Source organism: Tamandua tetradactyla, chromosome 2, assembly GCF_023851605.1.
Source record: "Tamandua tetradactyla isolate mTamTet1 chromosome 2, mTamTet1.pri, whole genome shotgun sequence".
In the NCBI taxonomy this organism is placed as follows: Eukaryota; Metazoa; Chordata; class Mammalia; order Pilosa; family Myrmecophagidae; genus Tamandua; species Tamandua tetradactyla.
This window is the reverse complement of record NC_135328.1, coordinates 33,982,043-34,005,355: the sequence shown is the minus strand read 5'-3', so window position 1 is coordinate 34,005,355 and position 23,313 is coordinate 33,982,043. Positions and strand designations below refer to the sequence as shown.

Sequence of the window (23,313 nt, the reverse complement as noted above, 5' to 3'; positions counted from 1 at the left end):
AACAAATCAAAGAAGATCTAAATAGGTAGAAAGACATACGCTGCTCATGGATAGAAAGGCTAAATATAGTTAAGATACAATTCTACCCAAATTGATCTACAGATTCAAAGTAGTAACAACAAAAATTCCAACAACCTATTTTGAAGACTTGGAAAAGCTAGTTACCAAACTCATCTGGCAGGAAAAGAGACCTCGAATTGATAAAAGCATACCAAAAAAGAAGAACGAAGTGGGAGGATTAACACTTCCTGACTTGAAAGCCTATTATAAAGCCACAGTGGTCAAAACAGCATGGTACTGGCACAAAGACAGAAGTATTGACGAATGGAATTGAATCGAGAGTGCAGAAATAGGCCACCAAATCTATGGTCAAATGATTTTTGACAAGGCCCCCAAATCCAAATCCAGACAAAACAGTCTTTTCAATAAATGGGCATGGGAGAACTGGATATCAACAGTCAAATAATAAAAGAGGACCCTTACCTTATACCCTATACAAAAATTAACTCAAAGTGAATCAAACACCTAAATATAAGAACTAGTACCATAAAGCTCCTAAAAGAAAATGTAGGGAAACATCTTTAAGACCCAGTAATAGGAGGTAGCTTCCTAAACTTTATAGCCGAAGCATAAGCAACAAAAGAAAAAATAGATAAATGAGAACTAATCAAAATCAAATGTGCCTCAAAAGACTTGATCAAAAAGGTGAAGAAGAAGCCAACTCAATGGGAGAAAATATTTGGAAATCGCACATCAGACAAAGGTTTGATATCTTGTAAACATACGTAAAGAAATCATACAACTCAACAGCAAAAGAACAAACAACCCAATTATAAAATGGGCTAAAGATATGGATAGGCATTTTTCTGAAGAGCAAATACAGATGGCTAAAAAGCACATGAAGAGATGCTCATTTTCATTAGCTATAAGGGAAATGCAGATCAAGACTACAAGGAGAAACCACTTCATACCTATAAAAATGGCTGCTATTAAACAAATAGGAAATTACAAATGTTGGAGAGTATGTAGAAAAATTGGGACACTTACGCACTGCTAGTGGGAATGTATAATGGTACAGCTGCAATGGAAGACAGTTTGGCAGTTCCTTAGGAAACTAAATATTGAGTTGCCTTATGACCTGGCAATACTACTACTTGGTATATACCCAGAAGAGTTGAAAGCAGTTACACAAACAGACCTTTGCACGCCGATATTCATAGCAGCATTATTCACAATTGCCAAAAGATGGAAACAATCCAAGTACCCATCAACAGACAAGTGGATAAACAAAACATGGCATATACATTTTGCATAAAATGGAATATTATGCAGCAGTAAGATAAAATGAGGTCCTGAAGCACATGACAAGATGGATGAGCTTTGAGGACATAATGTTGAGTGAAATAAGCCAGACACAAAAGGATAGATACTGTATGATTCCACTTGTATGACCATAGTAAAGTGAAATTATCAAAAAAATAAAAAAAAGGAAAAGAAATGTTTCAAACAGTCAGAGACTACCTTTGAAACAGATTCCACCACCCCCGCCTACCACCACCACCAAAATTCCATTCCAGTCACCACCTCAACACTCTGAATTAATCTTTGTTTGGTATTGGTCCTGGCCCTTGCTTGGTAGCTGGGACATTCTACCAAGAGTTTGTTTTCAAAACATCCCCTCTCAAAGAAAGTGATTGGAAATAGTCTTTAAATTTTTAATGCACCAAAATTTTTATTTTGTTTATCAAATTTTTGACACTCTAAAGCACACTCTTGAAGTAATGATCATAGAGCTTATAATATTTCCATTCAAATCTAAATTTGTCTAACACATTTGCCTCATATGGCCCCAGGTAGAGCTCTAAAAGGGAAGGGATTTATTTTCAAGATCCACATTACCAAATGACATGTGCTTTTTAGCTCTCTATTAAGAAGTGAACTTTGCTTCTTCCCAACTCTACAGTTATTCTAGCTTCACCCTGCCCATAGGACCCATCTTTGCCCTCCACATTGTTTCCATACACCAAGATGGATGAATCATCGTACTGGTCTTCCTAAGTCTTCTATTCAAGTCACCATGTCTTAGGCACTACCTTTGTGTGAGGCATGAGCTAACACTAATTTGGAGGAAAGAACTTTACAAAGATGAGCAAGACCACATGGCTGCCTTCCAGGAGCTTACATTCTAGAAGGGAAAACACAAACCTATAAATAGTGCTCATCAAAGGCTGCTTATGATAATGGTCATAATAATGTGTTAAGAGATAAAGGATTTTGAAGGAAAGATCAAATGTTACAGAAGCAACTTCTAAAAGATGCAGAATTTCAGAGACACCTGAAGGAAAATACTGGTGATGGTGGGCACACCAAGTCCAGAGAATACCATGAATAAAGTGCAAGACAAGAACTATAGAAGGTACTGAAGAACACCTAACAAGCTGGCTGGTACGCTCCAAGTCAGGATGACTGGGAAAAGATAATGGGAGATAAAGCAAGTAACATAGTAATAAATATAGAGATGCCAATCTGGAGGGGCCTTGAATGCCAGGCTGAGGAATTTTAATAATCCATCCTTTAGGAAAGAGGCAACTACTACAGGAAGCACCTCTTTTTAAAATTTCCATTGAGTTATAAGTTAGAGAAGCACATTATCTCTTTTAGACATATAACGCCAATCAAAGCACCAAAGATATTGAAAGTAGCATTCCCCAAACAAAAAAAAAAATTTGACAACTAATAAATTCTAAATGAATAGTCAGTTCTTTCATTGTCCTTTATACAAGGCAGTTATGTAGGTTTAGACTGGTCCATCATAATTTTTAGCTCAGTCCCTAACAAACCACATGAACATTATGCTAAATGGATTAAAAGGAACAAAACTGTAATTTCTTAAATTTAAATGACAAAATCCCAGCCCCCTCCACCAAGGGCATACCTGTGAACTTGGCCTGCAGTTTGTCAAGTTGACCCCTGAGGAGATCTGTCTCCTTCAGGTTTTCCGTGAGCTGCATCTGCAGCTCTGTTTCTTTTTTTGTGTGAACAGTCATTTTCAGCTGCAGATGAGAGACCTGTGCAGTGGCTGCTGCTAGCTCTTCTGTCACCTTGGCCTAAATCATAATAAAGTATGACAGTTTAAACATGGGTGTTACTTGTTTTCTAAATAATGACCCAACCTCACATAATTCTATGCTGACTGAACTGGCAGATCAACTTCTGAGTCTGCTACCTCTCCCTAATAGTACTGTCCTACTGTCTAGTACTATAATGTTGTACAGCTCAGTCACATGACAGTAACTGCTTTAGCAGCTCTCAGAAGAACAGAGCTGATAAAGGAAACATTTCAACTTCCTTGAGAGCTCTACATGTTTTAAATGGTGCTCCAGACTAGAAAAACAAGAACTTAACTTTACTCTAAAGGACTCAACTATTCTCAAGTTACATCTGATGAAACTAAAATGACTACTGTGGCAAACCCTCTAATGATTTTCTGTTTATTATATTAAGGCTGATGCTAATGAGGATGAAAAGGATGGTTGATAAAAGGGAATTATAAACAAATTTTCAATACCATATACATATCACCTGAACTGATATAAGAAAAATCAGATGACAGCAAAGGCAATGGTTGCTCTGCTGGTGACCTGTGTCTCCAACTCCAAACAGCCTATATAATTATACTCTACAAGCATTCTGACAGTTGCTACTTTCTTACTACCATTTGTCCCTTTTCATGGCTTCCATTATCTCCACATGGCTTTAAACCTATTTATTCCTTGCCTTATTCCAAAGCCTTTATCTGTTTTTTAGCTTCCATTAAAATCTGATATTTTGAATCTCCTAAAAGAGGAGAAATTAAACATGTTAAAATTGAATATAAAATAAAAATAAATAGGCTATGACTGAATGCTGAGAATGCATGCAATCTTTAGAGTGAGCTTGGAATACTGGTTTTTGCTGTTTAGCGGCCTTAGGGATTCACCTGTGTTATAGATATACAGAAGACAATGGCAACTAGAACTTCCAGACTTAAGAGGGATTTTCATCTGCCCCAAGTAGAATAAAAGTTTTACTCACTGCCCTGCCTCAAATAGCCTAATGAAAACTGAACACAGTTCCCAGAGAACTTTGCATCTATCCATGGCTCAGAGAATTCACTAGAATAAGAGTCCTACAAGGCCACAGCAGCAGCTAAGTGGAGGGTATGAACTCCAGAGGAGAGGCAAGGGGACAAGCAGAGTGGCAGTGGACAGAAGCTCAATGTACTCTGGAATCATACCACAGGACCGTCAATCACAAGTTCTTTTTACCTCATGTCCTTAGCTATAAAGGCCTATTAGAAGCATAAAAAAGTAATAGCAGGGGTGTGAAGGTAGTTCAGTGGTAGAATTCTCGCCTGCCATGTGGGAGACCTGGGTTCGATTCCTGGCCCATGCATTTCCCAAACAAAGAAACCAACAAAAAGAAATGAAAAACTTCAACAAATGGTGCTGCAATAATGGGATACTCACATAGAAAAAGAATGAATTGTGACCCCGCCATCCAGCATACAAAAAAAAAGTAATATCGTCACCCAAATACACACATGTACACAGAGAAAACACTGGACAGATGAATAATATATTAACAATGGTTATCTCTGAGTAGAAAGATTATTGGTGATTTCTCTTTTATTTTTGCTTATCTGTATTTTCTAAATTTTCTAGAATGAACAGATGCAACTTCTATAATTAGAAAAACTATGTATACATATGTGTGTAAATATATGTGTTTATATATACATATGTGTATTTATATATATATTAATGATTTTTTAAGATAAGGATCAACAATATCAAACAAGAATGGAAAACACCAATAATCTGTGCAGTAGAAGGAATGGCTCCCTGCCTCCCATACTAGATCAAATTCCACTCTTAACATGGAGAGCTGGGAAAAGTAAGCAGTGATAGGAAAAACCAAAAGTTAAAAAAAATGAGTGAAAAAGAATTCCAGTTAAAAGTAGGAAAATGGCATGAAAGAGACTGGACAAATTGACATAGGAAAAAAAGAATACAACTTGGCCATTTGGCTGGCAGTGAGATCTGCAGCAAGTCTTTTATTGTCTCTGGGCCTCAGTTTACCCTTCTGTAAAATAAGAAGGGTAAACTAGATAACATCTAATAGATCTTCTAGTCGTAACCATTGTTTCATGATTTTATATGGAACTAATCCTGTCACAGAGAAAAATAATTTCACTTACCAAATTTTCACTGAACACTTAACATAGAACTATAATCTTCTGAGCTGTGTCTGCAGACAGAGAACTACCTCCAGAGATTATCTCCCTTTAAGAGGAAAGAGCTTAGGGAAGAGACTGTTAAGTAAGTAGGAAGTAGACCAAAATAAAAATAAGAGAAAATCAGGCTGGAAAAGTTTCACTGGAATAACGGTAACCAAGTAAAGCATGTGGTGGTTGGTACCCTATTCATCAAGAATACTGATCCTCAGCTCAGGAGAGTCCCTCAAACAGATTCGTATGAAGTATGGTGCCTGGAAATTTATGGGTGTTTGACAAAGTTAGGTGTTATCATTGTTATTATTATCCCCACTGTTTTTGCTAGTATGGGCAGAGCATCTACTGAGCTCACTGCACTGTGTCAAACACCTTTGGAGCCTATCACTGTTTTGAAACATTTGGGTGGCTTAATGAGCTAACTCTGGGTTGGCAAAATATGACCTAAAGGCCAAATCTACTTGTAACCTGTTTTTCTAAATAGGTTTTATTGGAACATACACCAACAACACTGATATTCAATGTTAGAATCACGTAGCTAACTTATTAAAAACACAGGTGCTTTAACAGAAAAAAAACAAAACAAAACAGGTGTTCAGATGCCACCTCCAAAGGTTCTGACAAAAGAGTCACTGACAAGAGCAATGATTCTTATACTTGGCTATTTATCAGAATCAAGGGACGCTTTTAAAAAGTTCAGATTCAGACTTCAGCTAGATACCCTGAATTAGAATCTCTGGAGGTGGGTTTAAGAATATATATTTTTAATCAAGCTCCCCAAGTGGTTCTAAGGCAGCCAGACCAGTGTTTGGGAACCAATGATCTAAAGCAAATTATAGTAATCATTTTAGCCTCAAATAGTAACACTGGGTTACTATTTGGTAGGCCCTGTTAGGCTTAAGAAACAAGAGGAACAAGTAAAGGAAATAAAGAGAGACTAGCAGAGAAAGAAGAGTTAGTAAAAAGTACACTTAGGGGGAGTGGAGAAGTGACTCAGGTGCCACTTAATGGTAGCAGTATCACAGGCTGCTTCTCTCGATCCAAGCATTAGGAGTCTTTCACAGCAAGAGATGGAGTTAAGTAGCAATGGGAAAGAAACAGGGTCAGCACTGGACAGGGCTGCATAGGACAAGGCACTACTTATCTGAAGATAAGGAGTCAAAGATATGACTTGCCTAGATACTATAGCTAAGAGAACACAAAGAAGATCAGCAGAAGACATATGTAAGGAATCTTCATTGTCACTAGAATATGGGAAATGTGAGTAAAGCTCCACAAGATATAAAGTACATTGCATTCAACTTTTCACATTTCCAGGGAAAATTCAAATACAAAATATAAACTATTACTTCAACCTCTGAGAAGCTAGCAGATGAAAGGATCAAGATCTCCCACTGAGAAGTGGTAGCCCAAGCAAGAAGTAATCCATTCTGGATAAACAGTGCCACTGGAGTAAGAGAGTAGAGAGTGGGCTTCAGAGCAATCAGTACCAACTTGAGACCCATTAGAGTTTTATTTATAGTTACTGCAGTAACGGATCAAATTTCCTGAAATGACTGAAGTTGAACAGCAGTATTTTAAAATGTTCTGGCAGCCAGAGATGAAGGAGCAAAGTAAACAATTCTAAATTTTACTAAAAGCAACCTACACATCATTAAACTGGCACAAAAGATTTTGTCAACAGACTACATTTAGCTTCTAATAAACTGTGTAATGACTAAGATCAGGTATTTGCAAAGCATATCATAAAACAAAAACCTGGAGGATGGCTATAATAAAATCTGCTGGAAGATTTCTAACACTCTTCCCATTGACGGTACCAGTTCTGCTGAAAAACAGATGGCTGGGCAGCAATGGTGGCGCAGTGGCAGAGTTCTTGCCTGCCATGCCGGAGACCTGGGTTTGATTCCCAGTGCCTGCCCATGCGAAGAAGAAAAGCAGATGGCTAAGTACATACACAGGACCACTCCCTAGCTCTACACTTACTGGCCTGTGCTGGTCTCTCCCCAGTGACTTTACCTTCTCCTTCTCAGCATGCAATACTCTTGCCTGTGTGTTTTCTGTGGCTGTTTGAAGTGAGTTGTTTCTCTTCTCCATCATCAGGTTACTTTGTTCAACATACCTGTGAAACAAATAGGGGAAAAGCACCAAATAGGTGCCAGGCACGACCCAAGGCATTCAGTCCTCACGACATTCCCTGTACCATTATCAAAAACCATTTGAAAGCATTTTTTTCTCAGATTAGAAGTAATCATGTTTGCAGGTAAGAACTTGGGCCTAGGTGAACTGCTCTGCATAATAAAGATGAAAGTGGGTGTGTGGTGATGGGAATCAAGGAGGAAGGAGATGGGAGTGGGAAGTTGGCAAGAAGGAGTGGACAGGAAGAGAGAGCCATTCCTTCACCCTGGCCAGGTGGAGACAAGAGACACTGGAAAAGAGAAATAAGCGAGGATTTTAAAAGTGAAATGCTGTACGCTGTGACATCTCCCCATGACCCCCAAATATTAAGAAGGATACAAAAAAATTACAAAATGCATATGTTTTATATAGAAATCAGTGAAGTTCGGTTGAGATCTGGTTGATTAAAAAAACTCAGCCATACAGAAGAGAATAAGAGTTAACATTTGGGTTTTTAAAGCATTAACACCATTAACATAATGAGGAAATTAAGACCAGCAGGGAAAAACAAAATGCCAAAAGATTCACTGCAAATAAGGGGCAGAGCTAGGATTTAAGCACATATCTACTATATACCACAACCTAGTGGGCTATTTCTAAACAAAATGCCTCTCAGAAAACAGGCATTAATTCAATGACAGGAAGAAAACAGAAATAACAGAAATACACACATATAAACAAACATGTGTACTTAACTTGGGTGTTTACAAATTAAACCCTTTTGTCCATCCCAGCCAGTGCCCCGTACCTGTCATTACCTCTGATTTCGTTCAATTAGTTCACTAATCTTGTCATTCTGTTCTTCTATCCGACTGCTCTTTTCAAGGAGCTCTTGCTTCAATCTTTCGTTTTCCTAAATTCAAAGTATACGATGTATAATTTTTTTAAAATGTCAGATACAAGAAAATCAGTTTGAACTGACAATGTGACAATGTAACATTTATATTTTTTGTTACATTTTTTGAGACAAAAAACTAGAACTCATGTCCATACAGATCCAATTTTCAAAACAATACATCAAAGCTGTGTATACAAAGCACTTTGCCAAATGGATTATGTGTGTAAGTGGCTATAAAATAAAGTAAAATTCTGAAATATGGTCAGAAAGAAATGTTTCGTTTTGCCTCTATAGACAGTGATAAGTCATGTGAACCAAATTAAGCAATTTTGGATTTTCCAGAATTTTCTCAAACCAGTGTTGCATTTATCACATGTTCTCTAATTCTGGGGTGGATGTTTGAAAGGGAAGTGTCTCTAGAAAGAGAGGAGGGGCAGGGCATCCTGGATTAGTGCTCTGTCCTCAATCACTCTCACCTGAATAATTCGCTGAATGTTATTCATAATCATGCTTGTCTCCATTGTAACCGACATACTAGGAATGAGCAAGGAATTGCCAGCACTATGCCTCTGCAACTCTTCAACCTATAAAAGGAATGCCAGAAAGATCCTGAGGAATTTTAAAATGGAAAAAGAGAATTTACCCAAGACCTGCTTTTTTGAGGGAGCTAAGTTTCTGGGACAATCTCTAAATGTCAGCTAGAGTTTTCTTTTGCTAACTGGATCCCCAAATAATGATAATTAACCTTCTAGGGAAATAACTGCTCATTACTATGAATTCAGGAAACAAAGGAAGAGTTTACCTATGGCCCTGCTTTCCCTGTTTATTCCCCCTGTTTCTATCCCCACTTTCAACACAGCCCCAACCTTGACTCAGTCACCTTGGTCATGAGATGATCCATTTTATCAGCCACTTTGCTGACTGCCATTCGAATTTCAGTGTTATGTTGCCGGGCTTCAGTCATGAGAAATGAAGCCATGTCACCTGATCCTAAATAGACATAAGCCAAAGAGAAACTTATGAAACTGGAGCAGAGTATAACATGCAAGGAAAAGCCAACAGCTCTTTTGGCAAAGGAGAGAAAGAAATTAACACTTCTATATACTAGGAAATGCTGAAGGCGGTTTCACACTGTCAGAAGAAGATGAAGAGGAGATAGTAGAGGCAAAACGGCTCAGAAGCTAACAGCAACTAAGCTTTGCTCCTATGAAATGTATCAAGGGCTATAGTCTGGTCCAAAGACGTAAGTATGCTGTCTTTGGATTGCCATAGCACTGATGCTCAGGTTGCATCTCAATTCATCCAACTGCATGCTAGGCATTGTCCCAGGCACCAGGGATACAACAATGAATAAAATATGATTCCTGCCTTGGAGAGCTAGTGATCTGATGGGAATACTGACATGTAAACAGACAATTATAACAAAGTGTTTTAAGTGCAAAAAGGGACCTTGTATAAGGTACAAAAGTAGCATAAAGAAAAGCAAAATTAACTCTTTGGCAGTACACATACATGGTTATGTCTCTGGGAGGAGAGGAAAGAGGAATGAATAATAATCAGGGAAGACATCACAGAGGAAATGACAGTTTTGATGGATGAAAATGGGTTTTCCAGATGGAGAAGGGGGAGTGCTTCCACAGAAAAGCTGCATCTAAGAAACCCTGACCCACTCTAGAAACACAAATTATGTTGTAGGATATACTTACTTCTCCCTGCCACTGTCCTAATACTAAAAGCAATTACTCTGAAAAAGGCAAACTACGGAAGAAGAATTCCATCCCAATTGTTTCTATTTTACTTATTTATTTTATACAGACTTACCTATGCATAGAAAATATCTGAAAGTTACTCAAGAAACCATTAACAGTAGTTTCCTAGGGTCAAGGGGCTTTAATGATGGGAAAGGACAGTATACCCTTGTATATTGTTTTATTTTATGTGAGTATTATTATGAGTTATATTAACAATTTTAAAAATTTAACAAAGCAGATATCATCTGAGATATGGGACACCCAAACACAATTGCCAACCTTTCTCCCAATCTCCCCCAATGTTATTTTTTTTTTCTATAAACTCTAGCCACTCTGATAGGGCTGGCAGGAAATAATGCAAGAAACAAAGGGCAGAAAGTGGATGTAAGGGATCTTTTTGAGTTGATGGAAATGCTCTGAAATTGGATTGTGGTGCTGATTGTAGAACTATAAATTTACTTTTAAAAAGTCATTGAATTGCACACTTAAAATGAGTGTGCAATTTTATGAATAGTAAACCATACCTCAACAAGCTGTTAAAAAAAAAAAAGCAAAGAAACAAAGGGTAAAGAGCTACCAGAGTAAAAATGAAAAGAGATGGAAAGAAAAAGTGCTGAGCAAGAATGCAAAAAGAGAACTGAGGGTAATGCTCCCTACCTTGAAAATGTGGCGCTTGAGAGAGTGGTAGTGGGTACAAAGGCCGGACAGGCTGCAGCTGGGACGTGCCAGTGGATGCCGGGGTATAAGTGTAGGCCTGCATACCTGCATAAGGCTGAGAAAAGGCCAGGTTACAGCCGGTGTACAAAACATTCATGTCTCTTTCTTTTGCTTATATTCTTTTCCATGGAATAAGATGAATAAACAAGGAGGAGATTCAAACTTATAGCTGGAGCAGGAAGAAATCAGGATTTGGCACTAGATAAGAAAGACAATAGGAAGTTTATCTATGTACCCCAATGGTACCCAGCCACTGAAATGTTTACATGATTTATTTAAGTAAGAATTTCACTCTCCAATCATTGGGCCTTTTGATTTTCTGAAATATAGTAAAGCTAAGCAAACTATGCTTAGTTTCTATTGCTGTAAAAGCAGAGGTATTCACTGAGATTTCAAACTAAATCAGTAGTTTCCAAAGCTGCAACAGTGCCTCCCCTATTAGAGTCTGACACTTATCTGTGTGACAAGAGCTCTTGTTTTCTCTAAGCTTATTCTCCTCCATAAACTGAAGATAATAATACCCTAATAGGGTTGTTTTGTGGATGAAAGGAACTGATACAGGAAACTTTCTTAACAGCAGGTAAGTGAAATATCTGGCAGATAGTAAATACTCCATAAATAGCAGCTATCATTTTAATGATCCATGGCTATTTCCCTTTGAAATAAGGTAATCATGTTCATTTCCATGGACAAACAGAATTGTCCATCCATTATAAGAAAATCTTAGTTTAAAGGACAGTAATTCTTCACTGAGTGAGGAGAGAGCAAGGACAGGATTTCTTTTTTTTTTTCAATTTTGATACACCCTGCTCACTGCTGCCACCATCTGGCCCCCATTAAGAATCACCAAGGAAGTTTGCTACTGTTATTGTGGGAGAGTCTTATCCACCAAATGTGGTGGGGCAAAAGATTCTACCACCCTGGCAAAGAGTCAGCCAAGGAAAACTGACAAAAGCCCACTTTAAGAGATCACTTTTGAAGGACAACTAGACAACATAGTCCAGGTATAATTTCCAAACAGCCTCCACCCAACCCACACCCACTCTGCTGAGTACAATACTAAATCTTAGCCTATCAACTGTTTGATAGAGAGAAAGGGACACGGAAAGGGACAAAGAAAGGGACTTCAACACATATCCCTCAACTAGATATGTGGCAAGGAAAGGAAACAAACATTGATTGAGCTTTTACTATGTGCCAGGCCTTGTATTAGGTGCTTTGTTGGTTGTTGCATTTTATCTTTACAGCAACTTGTGAGGTAGAAAATCCTTTACCTGGTTTACAGATGAGAAAACAGTGGTTTGGGAAGGAAAAAAAAAAGAAACTATTGACTTTGGGGAAGCACAACAATTTGAATTGGGCAGACAGAAGAAAAAAGACTGATAGAACGATAATAAATTATAGCTTATAACTAACATGTTTTTAAAATACTGTTACCTGAAAGGACTGAGCATTTCCAGATACAGCTGAATGGGAATTGAGAGATGCAACTTGCATTAAGGCAGCAGAAGGTGCTTGGAGCCCAGAAACAGACGGCTGAGGCACTAAGATAAAGCAAGAAGTTTTTGCTGTTATCCACCCCTTGCTTCTTCTTTTTATAAGTCTCGACTAGCACCACACAGGCTGTCATGCTTCAGACTTGACTGCTTTTCTCACTTAGTCTCCCAAAGTCAACTCTGCAGTGGAAGGAAACTGGGTGTTCTCAAGTCCTCTGACTCAGACCTATGACCCCATCAGCTGTATGGCTGACAGGAAGGGCAGAATAACAACCACAGACAGAGACAGACGTCTCATTAGCTGAGTGCAGATTTTCAAAACTGACAATGTAACACAGCTGAAGACGACACAAGAAGAAGAACAAATGCATCTCTAGGCCTGAAAAATGCCCTGCCCAGGGACAAACTGACAAGTTTCACACTTTAGCCCAGTCCTCAGCAGTAATTCAAGAACAGTGATGATAATCTTGGCGCTGATCCAGTTCAAGGCCAAAGAGCCTCAGAGAGCTTCCTTACCTTGTGAGGTCATTTGTGGTAACACTGGATGGGCTGCCTGAAGAGAGGGCTGCATAGACGGTGTCACCATGGGCTGCCCAGTCCCTCGCAGAGCAGTCACATCCTAAAATAGGCACGGGTTTCATTTCTTAATTGAAGGCTGAGGTTTACTGTCCACCCTACACCTACTTATAACACAGGGTTATAAAAAAAAGAGAAGAAAGAAAGGCAAGCAGAAAGCCAGAAGTGTAGAGTATGGGTTAAGGGGAGAAAACACTTATTCTATTGCACTAGACTTAGATCCGTTCTCCTTATAAATCACATCAAATAATTAAATATAATTCATTTCTGCAAGATTTTAAGTTGTTGTTGTTTTACTGCCTGAAGTAGCTAAACTGACAGCTCTCCAGAATGTATTATTTTCTAAATACCAACTACCATAAAAACTGGCCATTCCCACAGAAAAGAGGTTTCTTGCAAGGAAACCCAGGGAATAATTCAACCTCTTCTCTTCTGCCAAATAATCTCCAGAGGTCTCAAAGTACTCAATGAAAATCAGATAAGGAATCGGATTTATTTCTTTTAGTCCCCAGTATCTCAGAGCAGCTAGAAGTAAAAACTTAAAATTGTGGCATTGTAACCCATACCAAACTCTGAAATCTATTCTACAACTAATTGTTGTACTGTGCTTTGAAACTTATCACTTTTTTTTTGTGTATACATTATTTTTCACAAGAAAGGAAAAAAAAGTCGATTGTGATGATAAAAAAAAATTATTCCTTTTTAGCCTCCTATATTCTGGAGCAGCTAGAAGGAAAAATCTGAGATGATGGTATGTTAGCCCATGATAAACTGTGGGATCCGTCCTGTAACTACTTATTGAAGAGTGCTTTGAAAGCTATTGCTTTTTTTTTTTTTTTCACATGGGCAGGCACCAGGAATTGAACCCGGGTCCTCGGGCATGGCAGGCAAGCATTCTTACCTGCTGAGCCACCGTGGCCCGCCTGAAAGCTATTGCTTTTTTATTTCTTCGCTTTGTATATATGTTATATTATAAAATAAAGAAGTTAAAATAAAAGAATAGGATTTAATGCACCTCATCAGTATGCTATTTTTAGATAATATAATTTTAGATGCTTCCCCCATTGTTTCTTTTTATAAAATCAAGGTTATATTGGTCCTTCCTCTAACTCTAACCAAAGTTATCCTACAAACATCTTCCTATTTCATAGACGGAACAGAAATACTTGAGACATAAAATGCAAGATTATGATCTCAAGGGCTCAAATCTTTGCAACATTCTTTTACTTTAGAACATACCCTTGGTCCCCCAATATTCTCTTTTAGAAGAACATTCCAGTTTAGATCAGTACAGGACTAAATTAACCTAAATGTCTAACAAGAGAGTAAAGAGGAATTATGATAAATCAATATGATAGAATATTGAGCTACCTTTAAAGGTAAGGCAGATGTGTTAATAGTATCAAAAATGTTCATGATATAACATTAAATTTTTTTAATTAAAAAAAAATTTTTTTTGCATGGGCAGGCACCAGGAATCGAACCTGGGTCTCTGGCATGGCAGCTGAGAACTCTGCCTATTGAGCCACCGTGGTCTGCCCCATGATATAACATTAAATTTAAAATGAGATTACAAACCAATACATAAAGAAAAATGCTCTTTTTAAAATATTTCTTCTTTCTTTAGCTATAGTTTAAATCATTCTACAATAAGTACCACTTAAAATTTTCAAAAGTTTTTTCTTATTTCTAAGAATACTGTTTTATCCAAATTTCATTTCCAGAGACCAGACAGAAATCAATTCTATAACAAGTTCCCTACTTTATATCATCTCAAATTCTAGACCGATTAAAATTTTAGATCTAAATATGAAATAATAGTAACAAATATTTTTAAACATATATGTAATGTTTACAATATCTTAAAGTGGGAAGGCTTCCTAGGCAAAACACCAAAGGCAAAAAGCAAGCAAAATAAATCGATAGATTTTATTTTAGTAAAGTTCTTGAACTTCTATATTTAAAAAAATAGACCACATATAAAGCCAAAAGACAAATCAATTTGGTCTTTAGTAATGGATGACATCAGTTGGAAGACCAACATTTTCTAAAAGGATCTAAACATTCAATCAACAAATGTGAACTATGTACCTGTTAGGGGTTGTATATTACGCTGTTCAAAGAGTGATCCTACTGCTGTTATAGTTTCCAGTAAATGAAGCCTAAATTAACTGCCCAGTTTTTCTGACAGATAAATAGAATTGCTTTCATTTCTCTGAAGTGCTAAACACAGTAGAAACACATGCACATTTTGCATGTATGTTATCTAAATAATGATTCTGGGTTAGAGGCAGAAAAAAAAATGTAATTATAACCAAAGGAACAGAAGATGGCAACATATGCCCTATTCATTCTAGCACAGCCAAGCGGACATACTTCAATTTCTGAATCATTGGAATCCAGCTGTGGTGGGAGGATGGGTAACATGGGCTGGCCCATTTTAGCCATCCGAGAGATCAACTTGGCCTTGACTGTATCAGGAGTCTAAAAAGAGAGCAAAGTCACAAAAATCACTGCAACTAAGGTCCATTACCTTCAAGCAGCTTTATGCTTTTGGCTCTTGTATCAAATCCTTCAACAAGTCCCCATGCTATATCTATTTGAAACCACTTCTTTTAGACAATGAGAATTAAAGATTTCTTGGCTATAAACATACCTGGATCACAATTAATAACAATATTAATTGTTATTAATTATAAAAATAATTCCTTATGTGTTTGGAATGCATAAGTGGTTTCATATCTGTTACGTCATGTCTCCACCAGGCATGATTATTCTCAATTTTATGGATAAAAAATTAAAATATAGATCTTTGAGATAACAGTACACTCTCAAAATCCTGGGAGCAATTTATATTGATAGAAATTCAGAAGAGACTGGGAAGAGAATAGACAAACTATCTAAAATTGTAGTACACTTTGACTGAAGGGCTTCACCCTCAACCTAAAACCATTCTCCATCTTGCCTAATAATAATCACATAATACAGGTTCCAAGCTAAGTGTTCTATAAACACACACCTCTGGTTCTCATAAGAACTCTATAAGAGATTAGCTACATTATTTGCTCAAGGTCATATAGCTTGTAAAAATAAATATTTGAACTCAGGTCTGTCTATATTGACAATTTAGTAATGTAACCATTAATTTTTAGACTAAATCAACAGTTCTCAACATTTTTTTCTCTAACTTGCCATAGCCTAGGCACACAAAACCTTCTCAGAATACTAGAGGTGAAAGAGACAGATTTATATACTTACTGTACTTGTTGTAAGCTGTTCACTGAGGGAGTTTGATTTGGTACGAAGAGTTGGCTCTCTAAAAGCAAATAAAACATATCCTGAGATAAAACCCATAATCACAAATCCAGATTATATTGTATATCCAAATTGCTTTTGAAAGTATAATCTTTCAATGCTAGTAAACATGAACAGTTTTCCACTCAAATGCTATTACTACATATTTTTTCTGGGAGATACTATATTTATACCCTTTGCATTTTTCTTCCAGAGTTCTGCAGATATTCTTATATATCTGAGTTAAGGCTTTTATAGACAATGAATATTAATCCCTTGTCAGGAAAATCTGATGCAAGTATTTTCCTCACTTCTCACACTCCATTTTTTTCTAGTTATTTACAATTATTTTAGTGTTCAATTATATTCCTATTTCTGAATTCCTCTAAGAACCATTTTTACATAAAGCAAAAAGTTTGGTAGAACCCCAGGATCTTACCCTAATTTGAAAGGCATTGATGTGGGTGATGACACAGCAGAATCAGCAGAAAGATTATCAGCACCAGGTATGGGAGAAGGCGCTGCAGAATCCTGGGAACTAACACTTTGTCCATCAGAGCCAGAATCTCTGGCAAACTTCACCTAGAACGAGATCCAGTACAGATGGATCTGGCTATGAAAAGGCACTTTTCCCATTCCATTTAATTTTGATTTATTGTACAAGTAATAAAGAATATCTGTTCATTGTAGGCAAATCATAATACATAAGAAGAAAGAAAAAAACATATTAATCACCTGCAATCCAACTACCAAACAATAACGCTGTTAGAATTTTGGATGTATTATCTCACATTTTTCTGATACATATAAATATATATTTTATATGTATATACAATAAATGTGTATATATACATATATGCGTGTATTTTTTAATAAAAATGGGACCATATTTGTAACTCCTTTTCTCACTTACTGATACATTAACATATATTGATGTCATGAAATATTAATCTACAACATTATTTTCTACTATTGAAGAAAATGTTTGGTTTTAAGAATCATGCCCTTAACTGCTATAATCTATAAGAAAAAGTCTTCAATGGATTCTAGGAGAAGAAGTGATAAATATTTCTGCTATTACAAAATATATTTGGCCAAACTCAGCTGTTGAACATTTGGTTTATTTCTAATTTTTCCTGACATAAACAATGCTTCTTTACACCTTTATCTTTGCATACAGCCTTATATATTTCTATACTATAAATCCCCAGAAGTTAAAATGCTAGGTGAAAGGTATGGTCATTTTCAAGACTTTTGATAAAGCATCAAATTTCCCACAAAAGATGGTGAACTCCACCAGTAATGTATAAACTTCCTTAACACTGAGTATTATCATTCTGTACCAGCCTTGTCAATTTAATATGCATACCAATCTCTATTTCTTTGTTGGTAATAGAACATTTTTCTTACTTTTAGAAAATGCCAGTCTTGATTAATTCAGATTGATTTTGTTATCTGTAATTAGCCATGATTTTTACTCAAACTCAAAGGAAAATAGAAAATAAAAATTGTGTAAATGACAACTGGGAGCATATGTCATTGAAAGAGGGCTGGAGTGGCCTAACAGAAAATGGATGTTCAGTTCAAAAAGTCACAGAGAAACAAAGTCCTATAGTAGGACTAATAGCCATAATGAAGATGACCACAGTATTTTCTATTTATTATATATTATAGTTCATAGTCACAAACACTATTATATTTGAACCTAACAATTACTGTATAAAGCAAAGAAGATCTTTTATTTGGCAGGAGTTGGGGGATGGGGCATAGTAATAATTTAAATCACAATTTTTTTTTACAAATTTTATAACAGAAATTATACCAATTCATGATAAAAAATTTTAAATGGTACAGAAGTGTGGAAAGCAAAAATGCAAAAGTTCCTGAATCCATTTCCATCCTCTAGAGAAAATCACTTTTAATAATTTATTTTAATGCTTCCAGGAATTTTTCTATGTATATACAGGTATATATATTTCTTTTATATATGTGTACATAAGCATGTAGAGAGACCACACTATCTATATTGTTCTGGAGCTTGCTTCTTTCACTTGACAACAACTGACTAGATGAAAAGACCACAATTTAACCAGTCTTTTAATGCACAACATTTAGTTTATTTCCAGTACCTTACTATTATAAACAACGTGGTAGAGAGGGGAGGGGGCAGAAAAAGACACACGTACACACATCTTTGCATACTTTTGCGAATATATTGATAGGCTAAAATTCTCACCATGGAAATACTAGGTCAAAAAGTATGTCCCTTGGGAAGGAATCACTATTTTAAAGACACAATAAAAATAAATTAGTGTGGATAAGTGATTCACTCAAAGTCACAACCTCTTCTAGACTTTACATAAAAAGCCAGGAAGGACACAAACTTGGTCTTTAGATTCCAAAACTGTTGCTCTTTCCACTATTACATGCCTACTTAAAAAAAAAAAAATCTATGCTTCAGAACATATTTATTTATTCATTTCACTTAACTAGCAAAAAGGTACTCAGAGAACTCATCAAACACAACACAAGACAGTTTTACTCACCCGCCTAATCTCCACCTCGAACACCAAGATGGAGTCCATTGATTGAATCCACCCAATTACCCCTTCTGAGCCAGCAGCACAGGCTGGCGGGATGATAAGCAATCGCTTCCCTCCTTTTTTCATACCTAGCATTCCATCTTCCCAGCCCTTTAGGAGTGAGACAAGAAGAGAAATTTATCAGACATAAACCTCCTCAGACAAAGTAGAAATACAGTCTCATCAGGTCTCACTCATCTACACTTTTAGGTTTAGACGGTACCTCCAGAGGTCAGGTTCAATTATCCCCCACATCAGTTGAAGAATATCTAGAATAACACTTTAAACCCATTTGTAAAACCTGGCATATCTGGGTTGGAAGAAATATACTTATCTGAGATGCTGAGAGAAAATGAGGGGGATAAATGAACAGTAATAAAAGAGAAATAAAAACTATCATTTATTAAGCACATTTTTCCAGGTACTGGGATAAGTGCTTTAAATACATTACCGTATTTAATGCCCCAAATTATCTCATACAGTTGGCAGCATTATCCCCATTTTATAGATGAGAAAAGTGATGTTTGGGGAGGTTAAGTAAATAGCCAAAGATCATATAATTAGTAAATTGCTAAGTCAAGAGTCAACACTAAACCTGTCTAATTTCATGGGTGATGCCCTTAACATCTCGAAGAAAAAGTCTCCAGCGGATTCTGGAGTGGGGGAAAGTCAGAAACAAAGCTATGGAGAAAAACATTTTGCCACACAGATGAATGAGTACTTCACAATGCATCAACATGTCCTGACATAATGATAATCCACATGTGTAAAATACTCTTTATTCTATAATACAGCTGTATAGTTGGTGAAGAACACATTTACAACCTGAGCCCAGGTTCTTGGACTCCAATCCCAGTGTTCCTCCTTCTAGGTCTTAGTTGCTCCCACAGTTTTGGGGCAGTGCCCACTCAAAGCATACCAAACAGATGACAATCAATCCACTATGACCCATTTTGATACTTCTAGAAGAAGCAGTTTTACCTCTTTGCTTATTAAGCTATAGGAAGGATTGAATAATTTCCTGAGAGTCAGAGAATGAAAGAAAAGGGCAGGGTGTAAAGAAAATAAATATATTCATCTTTAATATACTGTCTCATAGGTAAAAAATCTTCCAAATGCAGATAATATACATTTTTCCCTCCTACTTTTCAACCAAGCCTCTCCAGACTATCAGAAGATAAAACCAGATTAGGAATTTCATAAAATTTAACCTATATTAAGCCCACTACAATTGTTAAAACCATGTAAGAAAACAGTAAAGCCTTTACCTTGATGACTTTTCCTGATCCTAATTTCAGGCGAAGCAACTTGTCTTTGTTAGCATTAGAATCGAAAACCTGCAATTTGATCAAGGTAAATGAGATCAGCCAGTTTCAAAAACAGTAATAATCGTTATGATACTCAACTAACTACTTACCAGCACAGTACTTCTAAAATAGGGAATGCCAAATATCCTGGGAAAATAGATCTTAAAGGTCCTGAAAAGATGGGACCACATCATGGCCAAAGGGTGCTATTAACCAAAACAATGATTTTCCAGGTTTAGAAAAATAAATACAAACATTTGCAGTAACATGTCTTTAAAAGTATTTTTTGTCTATAAAGTATTTTCAAATAAATACTCATTTGATGCTGACAATCCTGTCAAGTAAGCAAGGTAAGGACCCAATAACCACCACTCACAGATGGAAAAAGAAAATTAAGACCATAAATGACTTGAGCAAGATCAAGTTTGAATAAAATTGGAACGTGAATTCTTATTTTACTGACTCATAGTGTAAAGTTCTCTCTGTTATACTGTACTGTTTTTGAGGGCTTAATTATATTAAAACAGAAAAGATTCAACATATTTACACCATCCACTGTAAGGCAAACATTAGAGAAATGACTAATGATAAGAGTCTAAAAAAGAAGTTTGAACACCTATTCCATAAGAAAATATTACTGCTTACCACTAGTATACGGAGACTAGACATACATATGAATAACTGATAAAAACAATACTTGAGAAATTGATTTCAACCTTCCATAAGTAGAAGAGACACAGCAGCACTGAACAATATCTAAGTTTTACACATTAGTATTTCATGAGTAGGCCCCAAAGCCAGTTATAGTGACTAAAGCAGTGCTCTAGAAAGATTTCTATTTGACAACAGCAGCAATTCATAGTGATAGTACCTTATGTTTGAACAGCCCTCATGTTACACAAATTACAAAAGAACTTGTGGGCTACATTTTCTTACCTGGCCCAACCCATGATTCTGGAAGAGCCAGCCAGTATACGCCACTTCCAAAGAATCTCCCATTTCTACAGCAGGGCCTTCTGCTGCAAGGAGGTCCTGTGAGAGCACCGTATCCAGTGAAGAGGTGCTGTTGCACTTGGCAATGCACACCTGAACGATGAAATCAAAGAATATTTTAATAAGCAGTCCTATTATTTCTCTTAAATACAATAGGTTCAAATGACAAATGTGGTGATATTTTTATGTTTGCTTCTAATAAAATACAGCAGGTAACAGGTTTTCCATATATTCTCCTAAAATTAAGAGAAATCCAGGAAAGTGTTCTGACTTTTCAAAGGAAAAGTAAGAGTATTACCTGTTTACTGAACTCCACAGCAACCTTTTCTGACTCAAACATGATGGACCAGTTTTGTCTCTGGTCATCATAAAAGGAACTATAGTTGTTAGGCCGAACCTGGGGAAAGGAGAAATGTTAGGATAACTGAATCAAGCAGTCAAGTGGATAAATCTGACTGCCTAACCTCATAGACAAGGGCCTTGAATGGGGTGGAGCCAAAGAGAGATATCAGGACACTCTATTTTTCCCCACTACCTGTCACCAACCACCTCTCAGTCCACAGTCCCAGAAGGCAGCCAGGAGACCTTTTTGAGAAGCTCTCTTAGATACGAACACTGATGCCCAAGGACTGAAGCAGTGGATCTAATTCCTGTCGGGTATGCTAAGTCTAATCTACCCTGCAAACCTATCCCAAAGAATCTGCTGATTCCAAAAGAGAGAATCCTTACCATTAGTTCAAAGTTCAGATGAATCCGGGCAACAGTAACTGGCTGTTGCTTACTGATATAAAGAAGAATCTTATACTGTATTCAAACAAAGATGAAGCAGGGAAACAAAAAAGAGGACAGAAGTTAAAAAGGTAATACAGAATCAGCACTAAGATGTCAGTGGATGTGCTTCATACAAGTACAAAACTCAAACCTCAGTTCATCCCTTAATGCCTAGGTTCTAAATTATATCTTCTCATTATCCATTTTAATATCTATTCTCATTTTGGCCTTACTCCTTAGCTATAAGTGGCAATGTCTACTTTGTTGGTATTTTCATTGATATAAAGGGTGACTAAAAGATAGTGACTAGTTGCTTAAAAGCAATACAAATGTTTTTAAATTGCAGAAAAACATATAAAGTGCACATATTTTAAATGCATAACTAGATGAATTTTTACACATATTTAGACCCACATGACCACCAACCAGGTTAAAAAAAACAGAATATTTCTAATGCCCCAGAAAGCTTCCTCATACCCCTTCTTATTCAAAGATTCCCAACATGAAGTAACCACTACTCTGACTTTTGACACCGATTAGTTTGTTGGGTTTTGTTTGTTTATTTGGATGGTGGGTGGGCAGGGATCAGCTCACATTAAGTATGGTATTTGTAAACTGTACAATTGTTTTGACACCCTATCCACCCTATCCTCCATGTTTAGTCTCTTAAAATGACAAGAAAAAGCCAAACAATCACAGGTTAAATGTGTTTAATAAGTTTATCCCTTCAGTTCCTATACACATCACCCAATATTCCTTTGAAATACCAGACAGCCACAGCAATAGCCAATAGTAAATTTCAGACCTCTCAGTATTTAAAAGTTTAATTTCTCTGACCATTCTGTTTTAATTACAGTGATATTTGTCCAGAACTGGTACCCCCCACACTTGGGGAACTTTAAGTATACTAGTTAAATACTCCTCAAAACCCAGCAGACCTACCTGGGAGGTCCTTCCTCCTGAACATTTCTTCAGGCCCTTTTTCACAGTGGAATAAGAGACCAAAACTTAACCTAATTTACAACAAACAAGCCAGTGATGGCTATAAAGGGAGTGACCAGGAATAACTCCATTACCCTCACATCTGATATATGTGCTTCACAAAAAATCATAAATCCACAAATCACAACAGCTAGATTTACAAGATCTATTCATCCAAGGGTGGTGGAAGGCAGAAAGGGGAGGTAGGAGGGTAAATGGCACACAGAAAACAAAGTATTCAAATTGGCCCAGGCACAGGGGCTGGCAAATGCTAGAAAATAGCTGCAGAAAAACCTGTTAAAAATCCACTTACAACCTCCCTGGCAACATGGGACAAAAATCCTAGAATGAGCTGGGATTGAGAAAACCTTCTTGACTGAAAGGGGGAAGAGAGAAATGAGACAAAATAAAGTATCAGTGGCTGAGAGATTTCAAACAGAGTTAAGAGGTTATCCTGGAGGTTATTCTTACGCATTATATAGATATCCCCTTTTTAGTTAAAGGTATATTAGAGAGGCTAGAGGGAAGTGCATGAAACTATAGAGCTGTGTTCCAGT

At 36.8% G+C, this 23,313-nt stretch overlaps 1 protein-coding gene across 4 annotated transcripts in view; it reads right to left on the bottom strand.

Moving 5' to 3' along the window:
- Nucleotides 1–23,313, bottom strand: part of FKBP15 (FKBP prolyl isomerase family member 15) — a 92,452-nt gene that overhangs the window by 25,200 nt on the left and 43,939 nt on the right. For 3 of the 4 annotated variants that reach the window (XM_077142798.1, XM_077142804.1, XM_077142803.1), the window contains 16 exons: nucleotides 21,734–21,808; nucleotides 21,303–21,401; nucleotides 20,948–21,097; nucleotides 19,973–20,041; nucleotides 18,669–18,815; nucleotides 16,562–16,704; nucleotides 16,087–16,144; nucleotides 15,205–15,312; nucleotides 12,769–12,871; nucleotides 12,194–12,300; nucleotides 10,697–10,811; nucleotides 9,169–9,278; nucleotides 8,765–8,872; nucleotides 8,209–8,303; nucleotides 7,292–7,394; nucleotides 2,936–3,107 (listed from right to left, as the gene is read on the bottom strand). In XM_077142798.1, coding sequence (XP_076998913.1) covers nucleotides 2,936–3,107; nucleotides 7,292–7,394; nucleotides 8,209–8,303; nucleotides 8,765–8,872; nucleotides 9,169–9,278; nucleotides 10,697–10,811; nucleotides 12,194–12,300; nucleotides 12,769–12,871; nucleotides 15,205–15,312; nucleotides 16,087–16,144; nucleotides 16,562–16,704; nucleotides 18,669–18,815; nucleotides 19,973–20,041; nucleotides 20,948–21,097; nucleotides 21,303–21,401; nucleotides 21,734–21,808 — 1,762 coding nt within the window. The remainder of the gene's footprint in view (nucleotides 1–2,935; nucleotides 3,108–7,291; nucleotides 7,395–8,208; nucleotides 8,304–8,764; nucleotides 8,873–9,168; nucleotides 9,279–10,696; nucleotides 10,812–12,193; nucleotides 12,301–12,768; nucleotides 12,872–15,204; nucleotides 15,313–16,086; nucleotides 16,145–16,561; nucleotides 16,705–18,668; nucleotides 18,816–19,972; nucleotides 20,042–20,947; nucleotides 21,098–21,302; nucleotides 21,402–21,733; nucleotides 21,809–23,313) is intronic. The other variant, XM_077142799.1, reaches the window with a different exon arrangement.